Source organism: Acinonyx jubatus, chromosome B4, assembly GCF_027475565.1.
Source record: "Acinonyx jubatus isolate Ajub_Pintada_27869175 chromosome B4, VMU_Ajub_asm_v1.0, whole genome shotgun sequence".
NCBI lineage: Eukaryota > Metazoa > Chordata > Mammalia > Carnivora > Felidae > Acinonyx > Acinonyx jubatus.
This window is the reverse complement of record NC_069387.1, coordinates 65,135,711-65,148,926: the sequence shown is the minus strand read 5'-3', so window position 1 is coordinate 65,148,926 and position 13,216 is coordinate 65,135,711. Positions and strand designations below refer to the sequence as shown.

At 35.5% G+C, this 13,216-nt stretch overlaps 1 protein-coding gene across 4 annotated transcripts in view; it reads left to right on the top strand.

The window, feature by feature from the left end:
* The window catches only part of CPNE8 (copine 8), a 285,057-nt gene that overhangs the window by 110,371 nt on the left and 161,470 nt on the right, over window positions 1-13,216 (top strand). For all 4 annotated transcript variants that reach the window (XM_053226117.1, XM_027035891.2, XM_053226118.1 and 1 more), the window contains 3 exons: window positions 4,322-4,425; window positions 9,408-9,512; window positions 11,029-11,070. In XM_053226117.1, the coding sequence (XP_053082092.1) occupies window positions 4,322-4,425; window positions 9,408-9,512; window positions 11,029-11,070 (251 nt within the window). The remainder of the gene's footprint in view (window positions 1-4,321; window positions 4,426-9,407; window positions 9,513-11,028; window positions 11,071-13,216) is intronic.

The following is a 13,216-nucleotide window of genomic DNA, read 5'->3' as shown; positions in this document are numbered from 1 at the left end:
CAAATTTTTATTTTTACTGTGATATTTTTTTTTAATTTATTTATTTATTTTGAGGGAGAGAGAGACAGTGCAAGTGGGGGAGGAGCAGAGAGAGAGGGAGACAGAATCCCAAGCAGGCTCTGCACTATCAGCTCAGAGCCCAATGCAGGGCTCGATTTCATGGACCATGAGAACATAACCTGAGCCAAAAAAGTAAGAGTCATATGCTTACCCAACTGAGCCATCCAGACGCCCCTTAGTGTGATAATTTTAATTATCTCAACCTAGTATTACATTATTTCAAAATGCAACTTTTGTAATATATCTATCAAATGCCAGCATAAGAATTAATGCAATTTTTTAAATTATAATTATTTTTTAATATATTTTGAGAGAGAGAAAGAGAGAGCTGGAGAGGGTCAGAAAGAGACGGAGAGAGAGAATCCCAAGCAGACTCCTCACCGTCAGTGCAGAGCCCGATGAGGGGTTCGATTTCACAAACTGCGAGATCATGACCTGAGCGGAAATCAAGAATTAGATGCTCAACTGACTGAGCCACCCAAGTGCTCCAGAAATAATGAGATTTTGCATCAATTTGCATAATTTGATAGAGTTGTTCACTCAGTGCTTTAAAAGTAGCTTGAAATTATCCACAAATAATGTTTTTCATTCTGGTTAATTGATTTGATTGATTCCACAATATTTACAAAACATACAATATGCTAGTCCCTGGAATGGATGCTTAGAGCACAATGGTGAGAAAAAACAACAACAAACAACCCCTGTCCTTGTCTTTAATGAACAGGTAGTTTGTGGGAAAGACAGACATTAGTCAGATGACTATGCAGGTAAATATGTCATGATGTATACAAGTGATCCAATGTGAGAGAGCATGGTGGAGAATCTCCTTTATATTGGAGAGGGGATCACTGCAGGCTTCTTTGAGAAAATGACATTTAAGCTTAACCCTAAGGAATGGTTTGCCAGTTAAATGAAAGAATTCCACTGAAACGCACAACTTGCATAAAATTGTGAGGAGGGAAGGAAGTGTGTCAGGTGTGTGGTGGCAAAGGGCTAGGAGTGGGAGACAATGGAGACAAAACTTTGGGGGATGAAGGTGGAGAAGGCTGCTCAGAGCCCATTTAGGGCTGGGCTTTGTAGACCATGTTAAATTTCTGTGTTTATCCTCAATACAAGAGAAAGCCTTGAAGCATTTTAAACTATGAACAATATTATTTCTTTTATGTTTGGGGAACACCATGGCGTCTACTGAATGGAACATGGGTTGGAAAGTTGCAAGAGTAGGAGGGGGAGAAAGGAATAAATGCCACTGTGCATGTCCCAGGCAAGAGGAGATTGGCTCAGACTAAGGGGAGGCCAGTGTAGCCAGACTGAAGATTTGAGAAATCTTTTAGAGGTGGAATGGTGTGACTTGATGGTTTGGATAAAGGGTCAGGAAAAGGAAGGAGTCAAGGGCAGCTTCCTTGAGTGCTCTGAGTGGATGACTAACCACTAATTGAGCTGGGAAGATTGCAGGAGGAGCAAGTTAGATTTGAATGAGTTAAAAGTGCCTGTGGCATATTCGAGTGGATTTCTTCCACAGGAAGCTTATTTTACTGGTGTGAAGCATTGAAGACAAACCTTAAAATTCTCTCAGGTGGCATAAAGCACAAGAGATTTAAAAAACAACTTTGCAACGATGCTTATATATTTCTAAAAATAAGTAAATGCTTGTCTTTTCCTCCCAGAAATTAGTTTTCTTTTGTGCTAGATGCAGATGGAATCCCTGCTAAATTACTAACTTGGGTAATTGCAAAACATATTTCCCCCAAGTTTATACAATTTAGTACATTGAAAACAATCTTTATTTTTTATTTTATTTTTTAAGGTTTCTTTTTTAAATATTTATTTATTTTTGAGAAGAGAGTGTACATGTGCATGCAAATGGGAGAGGGGCAGAGAGATTGGGGGACAGAGGATCTGAAGCCGGCTTTGTGCTGACAGCTGAGAACCCAATGCAGGTCTTGAATTCACGAACTGGGAGATCATGACCTGAGCCAAAGTTGGATGGTTAACCAACTGAGCCACCCAGGCACCCCAGTGTTTTTTAATCAATTATTTTTTTTTGCAAATCTTAAGGAATATAATTTGAAAAACTACAACTTGGTATTACATTTACCAGTGATGAAAAGTTGTTTCATTAATATTTACTCTCTGTGAAGATTTATTCGCAATTTGAAGTATGTACATTTCACTAATCTATTATGCATTTTGAGTATATCAGGATGTTTTTTTTGGTGGTTTATATTTTGGTCCAGGCACTTTGAAAGAATGTGTGTGTGTGTGTGTGTGTGTGTGTGTGTATGTGTGTGTGTGTATTTTTTTTTCCCTGTAGCAAGAACAATATCCTGTCCCTTGTTCCTAGAAAACTAGAAATCATCAGGATGATTTTCTCACTGCTTCCTTAAAGAATAGTAAAGAGTTTTTTGCTCTTTCAACCTCAGATTTGAAAAGTGATCATGGCTGAGAGGTTTGAGGTGTTAGTGGTGCCCATATTCTTGCCTTTGTTCTTTTAATTTTCTTTAAAATACATATTGGTTATTATGCCTGTTCAGCAGTGACCTCTGCTATGAGTGTTCCTCTGTTACGAGTGTTCCTCTGGCAGAAGTTACTGCATCAGTGCTAAATTCCAAAGTAAAATGACACTATACCAATGCTTTGAAGACCAGAAATCTAGAGCTATGAACTTCTAAAAGGGCAGAAATATGTCTTATTCATCTCTCTATTCCCGGATTCTAGTCTGAGTACTTGAGAAGTGTTTGCTAGGTAAGTGAATGAATGAATGAATGAATGAATGAATGAAAAAGAGACATAGCATCATCTCTTGTATAGTGTTCCTTTAAATGCTGAAGTAATGGGAATTTTAGGTGGATGTTTATTTCTTTTTTATTTTTTTGAGGGAGAGTGAGCAGGGGAAGGGCACAAGGAGAGGGAGAGAGAGAATCCTAAGCCAGCTCCACATCCAGCCTGGAGCCCAAAGCTTAGTGCCGGATCTCACAACCTTGAGAACATGACCAGAGGTGAAATCAAGAGTTGGAAGCTTGACTGACTGAGCCACCTAGATACCCCTACGTAGATTTTAATAAATAATTGCTGGACTCTGCAAAATAAAAAAGTGGTGAATAAGAGTGTGCCTTTGTAGTCATAGTTAATACCAAATAGTATTTAAAACTGCAACCTCTTGGTTGAATCTGAATTACTTTGACACTCTGTCTTTTCAAAATTGTTAGCATCTCTTTTCAGTTAAAAAACAAATCAAAATACTGATTTTTATTTTTAAATTATTTATTTCTACCTTTCAAAGGTACTTCTCCTACATAATTGAACAATGTTTAACTTCCTTAATGTATGATACTCCAGCTTGTTTACTTTTTTTTTTTACTTTTTTTTTTTTAACGTTTATTTATTTCTGAGACAGAGAGCATGAACGGGGAGGGTCAGAGAGAGAGGGAGACACAGAATCTGAAACAGGCTCCAGGCTGTGAGCGGTCAGCACAGAGCCCGACACGGGGCTCGAACTCACGGACCTCGAGATCATGACCTGAGCTGAAGTCAGGCGCTTAACCGACTGAGCCTCCCAGGTGCCCCCAGCTTGTTTACTTTTAAGCTAAACCATGTAGCTTATGAGTGCTTAAATATATACATTGATAACAATTACTGATTTGCCTTAATAATTAACATACAAGTGTGTAATTAAACTACAGAAAACATGAAAGTGCTTTACTTTTCTTGAAGCCCAATATAATAAGAATTATTATTAAGACATTGTAATACACTTACGGATAATTAAAAAGGAATCCTTTTTCCCCCTAGATAGACAACTATGTGGTCAGTCTGGATCTGTCTTGTACCTCATTTAGTGATCTAAAATATCTTAACACCTAATCCATGGCAGATACGCAGTAGATGATAAGTACTTATTTCCTGAGAAATTAAAAAAGCTATGTTCTAAAAATGTGTACTTGAATAACTGAAGGTGTGAACGGAGATCTTGTATTATAATATTGAATATCTAGAGTCATACTTAATATCACTTTTCCAGGGAGAAATGTTAGAAGTTATAAAAAAGTATTAGTTCTCTGACTAGAACAGAAACTTGCAGAGTCAGTTTTTTAGTCTCACAACCCTTTGAAAAGTAATTTATGTTGTCCGGGATTCTTGCACACTTGGCCATTTGCATTAAAATGGTAAATTTGTTTTCTTGTCAAGTCTTACTTGTGATCTGCAGTTTCTAGTTATTTATAACCCAGGTTTTGAGATATTTTATTAATTTTGTTTGTAGGATGCTGTTCTGATGCAATTTTGTGCGAACAAATTGGACAAGAAGGACTTTTTTGGAAAGTCAGACCCTTTTCTTGTATTTTATCGAAGTAATGAAGATGGCAGGTAGATTTATCTTTTATGCTTTTTGACTCTATAGTAAGAATGATATTTGAATGATTATTTTTTCTCAGAGAAGCTCAGTAAATTGATAAACAGTAACATATTTTGGTATTTTAAAAATTGATTTGATTTTTGCATCTCAATAACAATGTGTAATTTTACAAGCATTTTATATGTTTTGTGTGATGTTTAAAATGAATGATTTTTCAGCTTCAAAGAAACATTTCCCCTGTGCTTTCCCTACACTTATAATATTGCCTTAATAGTATGAAAGAGTTATATTTTTGTGGAAATCTAAAATGCTAAAACTAAGGTTTTGGGTTATAAAATTGAAAAACCATCTTTTTTTGAGAAGGATTTGGATTTTATCGGTTGCTTTTTACACTGCAGGGTTTGGGATTTTTTCCCAATAATATTTACCTAACATGCAATAACATTTGTCATTACATTTTTGTAGTTTGAATTCTTTTGGCAGTCATGATTACACTGGTTTCTATATGGCTTGAAAATTTATCCATGGGTTGCAAAATATGATCTAATATGTATGATTCTATCATTAAATATCTTATTTTTTCTATTGTGATTCATATTGTACTGTCAGTATCTGTGGGAAAGTTTAGTGGTAAAATTATGGACTAAGGTTCTATTGCCCAAGTTTAAATCATGGCTTCGCTACTTAATAGCTATGAGACCATAGGCAAGGTTTTTAACCCATATGCAACTCAGTTTCCTCATCTGTAAAATGGGCTAAGAATCACAGCTACTTCACAGGGTTGTTGACAGTACTGAGTGAGTTACTGCACAAAACAATGGAAGCTTGCTTAATACATAGAACATAAATGTTAGCTGTTATTGTTATTATTAATCTTATTGTATAGTGTTCCTTTTTTTGTTTTCCTGAACTGCGTGCAAAGTATTAGCTAAAGGGAAAATATTATTTCACGGATTAAAAATGAAGGGAACAGAAAGATAAAAACCTGTGACTACTGCTACACTTACAAATGAAATTACCCATGTTAATGTTCTAAAACAAGTATATAAAATGTTACATAAAAATAGAATATTTGCTACTTAAAATATTGCTACTGAGCAATATCAAATGATGCTTTGCTCATTGTGAGATTTTTGTGGATACAGCTGAGCAACTGTTGGCAATGCTGTTAGGGTGTCATCAAGTTTTTCGTACTTTACTTCTATCTTGGTGGTAAAAATGCCGATGTACTTTTATCCATGTGAAAAATATGGGACAACGAAGAAAATAGTTGCCAGTCATTTCAAAGGTAGAAAAAGACTAACGAATGGTTCAAGATTTTTTAGTCAAAAGAGTGTTATCTCTCCTCCTGTCTGAACTACTTATTTTCTGAACTTTCTATTTTTGTTACTAGTTTTCTTTATTTATAAACATTAATTGTATAATTAGAGAATCTCAGTCCCTCACACGAGTTATATTATGAAAATTAATTATGTGTGTAAAAAATGGTAGTAATTTATTCATTAAATAAAATGTAAATATTAAGAAAAGAGTACAATTAATCTAAAGTCTCAAGTCATTTAAAAACTGTTGCTAAAATTTGGTGAATCTCATTTCAGAAAACTTTCCATTTTGTTACACACAGCAAACTAGGTCACCGTCTATATTCAAATATATATTTTAAATCATATATGCTAGTGCATTATGTATATTTATGCTTTGTTTTGATGATTTTTGAATGAGTAAAAATGCTTTTACTCCTAACTTTTTATGTGTAAGTCTCTATTTTTAACTGCAAAGATTTTAGCTTTATTTTTAACATTTGTTTGAATATGAAGCTATTTCAAAAATTGTCTGTTGCTTACTGTGTTTGAGCCTCATTTTATAAGATAGGGTAAAACTTAGTTTTAATAGAAGCATTAATAAAGATCGTTAACAACCTATGATTATAAATTCTTATTTTCTTGCTGTCACATTTATTTAGTAACTTAAACTGTATTCATAATTAGATAACAATGTCCCCTTGGAATAGCTGCTTTTTTAGTAAAAAGTATATATAATCCTATTTGGTGTATATATATATATATATATATAGAGAGAGAGAGAGAGAGAGAGAGAGAGAATCTATAAATATAGATATATGTATTTATGTAGCAATAAATATAGATCAATAAAGTAAGTCACTTTCTTAAGAGCAAAGGTTATCAACATATTTAATTATTATGGCTGGTTATACTATGAACATAACAGAAGTTCTGATTTAACCATAAACAAAAAGACCAAAAAGTTAATAAATTGTTGGGCATGTTAGTTTGAAGGTAGTCAGGCGGTCGGTCTATCTCTCTCTACCTATCCATCCATGTATCTAGATATCATCTATCTAGATATCTATGTGTCTCTACCACCATACCAAAGACTTGATATATATAAGAATATGATACAAGAAGAGAAAGTCCCTTTGTAGATTTTTAATAATGTATTATGAAGGGAGGTGGATTCCTATTTCTAAACAGGACAGTTGACTTTTGTACAAAATGGGTTTAAATTCCACAGGTCCACTTAAACGTGGACTGTTTTTTCAATGTTTTTATTATTTTTTTTTTTTTGAGAGAGAGAGTGAGTTGTGAGAGTAAGTGGGGGAGGGGCAGAGAGAGGGGACAGAGGATCAGAAGCAGGCTCTGCACTGACAGCAGTGAGCTCCATGTGGGGCTCAAAATCACGAATCATGAGATCATGACCTGAGCCAAAGTCAGATGCTCAACCGATTGAGCCACCCAGGTGCCCCAGATTTTTTTTTTTGATATAGTACAGTACTGTAAATGCATTTTCTCTTCCTTATGATTTTTTCAAATAATGTTTTCTTTTCTCTAGCTTACTTTATTGCAAGAATACAGTATATAATACACATACAAAATATGTGTTTATTGTTTATATTATCGGTAAGGCTTCTGATCAACAGTAGACTATTATTAGTAGTTCAGTTTTGGAGGAGTCAAAAGTTACATGCAGATTTTTGACTGGTTGGTTAATGCCTCTAACCTCTGAATTATTCAAGGGTCAACTATATATGTAATTTTGGGGGCAAAATTACATATTTTGGGGAGAGAGAGACATAGTGTGATCTGGGGAGGGGTAGAGAAAAAGGGAGACACAGAATCTGAAGCAGGCTCCAGGCTCTGAGCTGTCAGCACAGAGCCCGATGCGGGGCTCAAACTCACAAACTGTGAGATCATGACCTGAGCTGAAGTCAGAGGCTTAACCGACTGAGCCACCCAGGTGCCTCGCTCCCCATGAATTTTTTTTAACCATTTTTGTGTACTGTCTTTTCTCATTTGATTCCTTCTGTGTTCTTCCTGCCTATTCCTTCCTTATGTCCTTTGCTTTTCTTCCATCTTAGGTATCTCAATGACCCTTTTTTGAATCTTTTCAGTCTGTCTTCCATCTTTCTTTTCATGGCTTTTGCCCCTAAAGTGCTGTTGGGTGAGTCAACTCTGAGAACATATAACCACAGATCTGTTCTCTTGAGCTTGTGAATTTAGTGGCAGGAGTTTGTTTAGATGGGCGAGGGTACTACCAGGAAGGGGATAGCACTAATGCCATAAATCTTGTAATGAATACTTGATCCTTTTAGATTATGTTTCTATTTGATCTCTCAATAGAAATAGACTTTTCTTGACTGAGAGGAGGAAAATCAACTCAGAGCCTTTTTTGAAATGAGAGTATTTTCTTGTGGGGGTTATGTGCAATATGTCCACTACGGTGATTATGTCATATTCTCATGTTCATGACTGTTACTGGGGTCCCTGTGTTTGAAACACTTCATTACTAAGGTCTTCCTGAGGATTGGGTTTGGATATCATTCTGGCCAGGATAATTTCATAGCTCATGAACTTTGCATACATTTATGTTAGGCAAAAACATTTCCAGGACCTAATTGATATATGGAGATTGAATGGTTCGGTGGAAACAACATTGGAATTTGAATCGGAAAACCATCTTTAAGGCTACATAGATTTGACCTCTTATTGTGTACTCTTTAGATATATAGAGCCCATGGTTTAGATAAAGAAAGAACTATAAGCTGGGTTGTCTCACTATAAATTCATGATGTTTACCTTAAGTGGGGCCCTTAGGCCTCTTCAAGAATCCTACTTTTTAACATAATCCACCAACTTTCACTCTCTCCCAGACACTTGAGCACATCTGCTCACTTTCTTCTTTGCTGATGATCATGCTTCCTATTTCATAAAAAAATGGAGGCAGTTGCAGAACTTTCTCATGATCCCATCACAGCATCTCCGGTGCACTCTGCCTTCTTGAATGTTCCTAGAGAATGACTATCTGAGGTCCCAAGGCCAACTTCTGCATTGATGCCCTGGATCCCATCCACTTTCATCTATTTAAGGACATTGCTGTAGCCTTTCTCCCCTCTCTCTTATGCATCATAAATTGTTTCCCTGTCTACTGGGACTTCTCCTTCAGTATACAACCTTGCTGTTTTTTCTTCCATCTTGGAGAGAAAAATTTAAAGTAACAAAAACCACAAACTTTCTAGGGACTAATCTATCCCCTGAAGCTACCCCCAATTTCTCTTTACAATTAAACTCTCCAAACATATTGTTTCCAAACTCTGTTTCTGTTTCTGTCTTCAACCCACCCAACCAGGTTTTTCTTCTCAGCACTATAACAAGCTAATCTTGTTGGGCATACATAGATATTTTTCACTGTTTGATTTGTCATCACAATTTTTATAGAGATTATTTACAAAGCAACTTTAGAATTTATTGAATGTGCAAAAGATCGTCTTTCACAAACTTATTGCAGAATCTCATTGCTTTGTGTTGTAGTGAGCTTATCGTTAAAGTTTTAAAACAAATCTCTTCTTGCTAAATGGTATACCAGCCACAGAGCGACGACAACATTTGTTCTACACAAGAAAGAAAAAGAATTATTACTACTTAGGCCGTATATAATAACTGAATTATAAAAATAACTGAAAACTTTTTTTTTACAGTTTTACAATTTGTCATAAAACAGAAGTTGTCAAAAACACTCTAAATCCTGTATGGCAAGCATTCAAGATCTCAGTCAGAGCATTATGTAATGGTGATTATGACAGGTAAAATAAATGACGACTTTTCTGAGAGTTTTGAATATTTACTATAGATTTTATATCTGATAATCTAAGCCAAATTTAAAAAATTTAGGGTGCTTCTTTACCTATGTAAATGTGTATTTACCAACAGACGATTTATTCAGAATTTTTGAATAGCTTTTTTTTTTATTCATGATAATTTGGGGAAGAGGGATAATTTGACTAAAGTTTGGTTAAACTGATTGATTTTCCAAGGCCAGAAATATGCAAAATGCTAAAAATACATTAAATTTTAGTTTGTTTTGACATACTATTCAAAAGTCACTGTAGAATTTTCATTGCCTCAATGCTTTAATTTGGCATTATCTTTCTGGAGTGGAATAAGTAAATGTAGAAGACTATGACTATGTATATTATCAACTCTGAGGCGTTCTTGAAAATGCTATTACTATTATTATTTAACTTACATCCAAGTTAGTTAGCATTTGGTGCAGCAATGATTTCAGGAGTAGATTCCTTGATGCCCCTTACCCATTTAGCCCATCCCCCCTCCCACAGCCCCTCCAGTAACCCTCTGTTTGTTCTCCATATTTAAGAGTCTCCTATGGAAAATGCTATTTGGCATCACTGTTCTCATGGATGTTGAATCATAAAAGTTATATAGATGGAGGACAGGGAGATTCTGGTGCTTTACAAGTAACTGGGTGAGGTGACCCTGAAGATCCTCCCACAATATACCTTAAGATTTCTTGACATTAAAGTTTTTTTTTTCTTTTTCAAATAGAAGTTGATTATGAGGTTTATAATTAAAGCCCTTACCCCCAAAGGAAAAGCAAATAAATAGAAAGTAAAAACCCAATATCTTTGCTATTTTATTTATCTTGTTACTTGAGTATTAGAAAAATGCAAATTTATTCTATTAACTAGTGTAGAAGGAACTATTGATTAGCAGCATGTCGTTAAATTTCCTTGAAAATTGAAGTTGAATGTCATTTTTATTCATTTAACAAGATCATAACTTTATCTAACTGAACTCATTTTATAAGAAAGTGGTTCTTGCAGTGTGGTTCTTGATGGGCAGCATCAGCATCACCTGGTTTAACTTGGTAGAAATTCAAATTCTTAGGCCCCAACTCAAGCCCACTGAACTGGGAACTCTGGGCATGAAGTCCAACAGTTCAAGGTGTGAGAAGCTTTCCATGTGATTGTGATTCATGCTAAAATCGAGAAATCCTGCTCTAACACAATGGTTTTCAAGAGTAGGAAAGTAGTTGCAGACCTTCTCATTGAGGAGCTATGTCAAATTCCGCATGCTCCTCCCATATACTTTCCCTATGCCTTTGAAGAATCAATAAGATTTGAAAAACCCATTTTAAGATATAAATCAAAATATAGTAATAAAATCAACAAAATCGACTTCAAACTATTTTATGAAACCTACATTATTTCATCTAAGAAAATCTGCAACTTATTTTTTAATGCTCAATCATGTTATTTTAATCTTACTAAGTAACTATGTGTATGTTTTCCTCATGGACAGAACAATCAAAGTAGAGGTGTATGACTGGGATCGAGATGGGAGGTAAGACAATCTCTTCTTTTATTCTTGCTCTTGAAATGTGTTTTCTTTAAAAATATATCAATATGACCATATGTTTTAATTTTAATCTTCAGATTGCAGATTGTGTGATGTTGCCAAATGTTACTGAGGTGCTTACATGGGATTTTAAGCATTAGTGTAATTTTTCAATTTGGAGAATAAAATAGAGGTCTTCCTCATTTTTAGTAACATTGCAGATTTTCAACTGGGACTTGATTTTTCACTGGAAAACTTACAGATGTCTTATATAGCTGCATAGTAGTGATTCTCAAATGTCTGTGCCTCATAATTTCCCTGAAGATTCCTATAACTTTTTATGCCCTGTCATCCATGGGAACACTTGAGTACCCTTAACCCCCTTAAAAAAGGCACATACCTCACAAACAAAAAACAAAACAAAACTCTAGAATTATGTCTGGTGATTGCCAATGTTCAGAGCTCCAAAATCATGGTTTTCCTCTGCATATCACAGTACATGTTAAATACTAACAGAGAAGTTACACACTACTTTTTTCTCTTTCTTCATTTTTCCACTGTTTCTACTGTTTTAAGTAGGATTGATACTGAGGTGTTTTTAAAAACTATTTTTTTTTAACATTTATTCATTTTTGAGAGAGCGTGAGAGTGAGGGAGGGGCAGAGAGAGAGGGAGACACAGAATTTGAAGCAGGCTCCAGGCTCTGAGCTGTCAGCACAGAGCCTGACATGGGGCACAAACTCAGATGCCACAAACCCACAAACTCAGATCATGTTCTGAGCCAAAGTCAGATGCTTAACTGACCCAGCCACCCAGGTGCCCCAATACTGATGTGGTTTTAAATGGTGTTAAGCCAAGGGACCCAGAAATGCTCACATCTCACTTTGCCCTAGGTCATTCCTTTTTTTTTAAAATATAATTTATTATCGAATTGGCTTCCATACAACACCCAGTGCTCATCCTGACAAGTGCCCTCCTCATTGCCCATCACCCATTTTCCCCTCTCTCCCACCCCCCATCCATTCATTTGCATACATGGTCCAATTGGTGATGTGGAATTTGGCCCAACTAGTATTTTCTCCTTTTTGTGGACTGATAAGGGGGGATGGAGAGAGAGGTGAAGATACTATCCCACACTTCAGCTCTCACCAAATAATTGGTTTCATTCTTCAAGTGGTATCTCAAGCATGACTGTGCTAAAGCATCCTAACACCATTTGAAGTTACTCTTTTTTTAAGTTTATTTATTTATTTTTGAAAGAGAGAGAGAGCACAAGTGAGGGAGGGGCAGAGAGAGAAGGAGAGAGAGAGAATCCCAAGAAGGCTCTGTACTGTCAGCATAGAGCCCATTGGGGGGGGGGGGGTGGCTCGAACTCACAAACTGCAAGATCATGACCTGAGCCGAAGTCCAGAGTTGGATGCTTAACTGACTGAGCCACCCAGGCAACCCTAAAGTTACTCTGAAAGATAATCAATTTCTACATGAATTCTGGAGAAATCTCAGTAGAAAACATTATGTTTTCTCATAGAGACATATGCTCGCTCCATTGCTTCATTAAACTTTATTCACTGAGAAAATGAGTTTTGCACCTCAGAATAAATAGAAGAAATAATGCCAATCTGAGTAAAGCAGGACTTTATGCTTTATATCATACCCTGTTTTAAATTTTAATTGAGAATGCAACAATGGTGGCCTTTCTCTCTTAGGAAATTAGGGAAATTTTAATTTGAACACTTTGAAATGAAGTGTATAAATTCAGATTTCATTTGCATCTATGACCTTTAATCTAAAATTTGCAGACATTGTAGATGTTTTATTGTCCTGCTTTTGAAAAGTGAGATTTTATGACTCTCCTTCTGTCTTCCAGTCTACTTCTGAGCCACAAAAATTTTGAATAGTTTTGGAGATCAGAATTACCTTGGAATTTAATTATCATTTTTCTTTCTTTTTTGATATTGGAGTTTTGAGCATATGATTTATTGAATATTTTTAATATGCCAGGTATTCTCTCAGCATTTTTCATGTTATTCCTTATTTAATTTTCACAGTAAGAGATAGGTAGTGTATTAATACTATTTTACAGATAAAAAAATCAAGGCAAAGAAGTAATGTGCCTAGGTCACACAAGTAACAAATGGTGGAGCCAGGACTT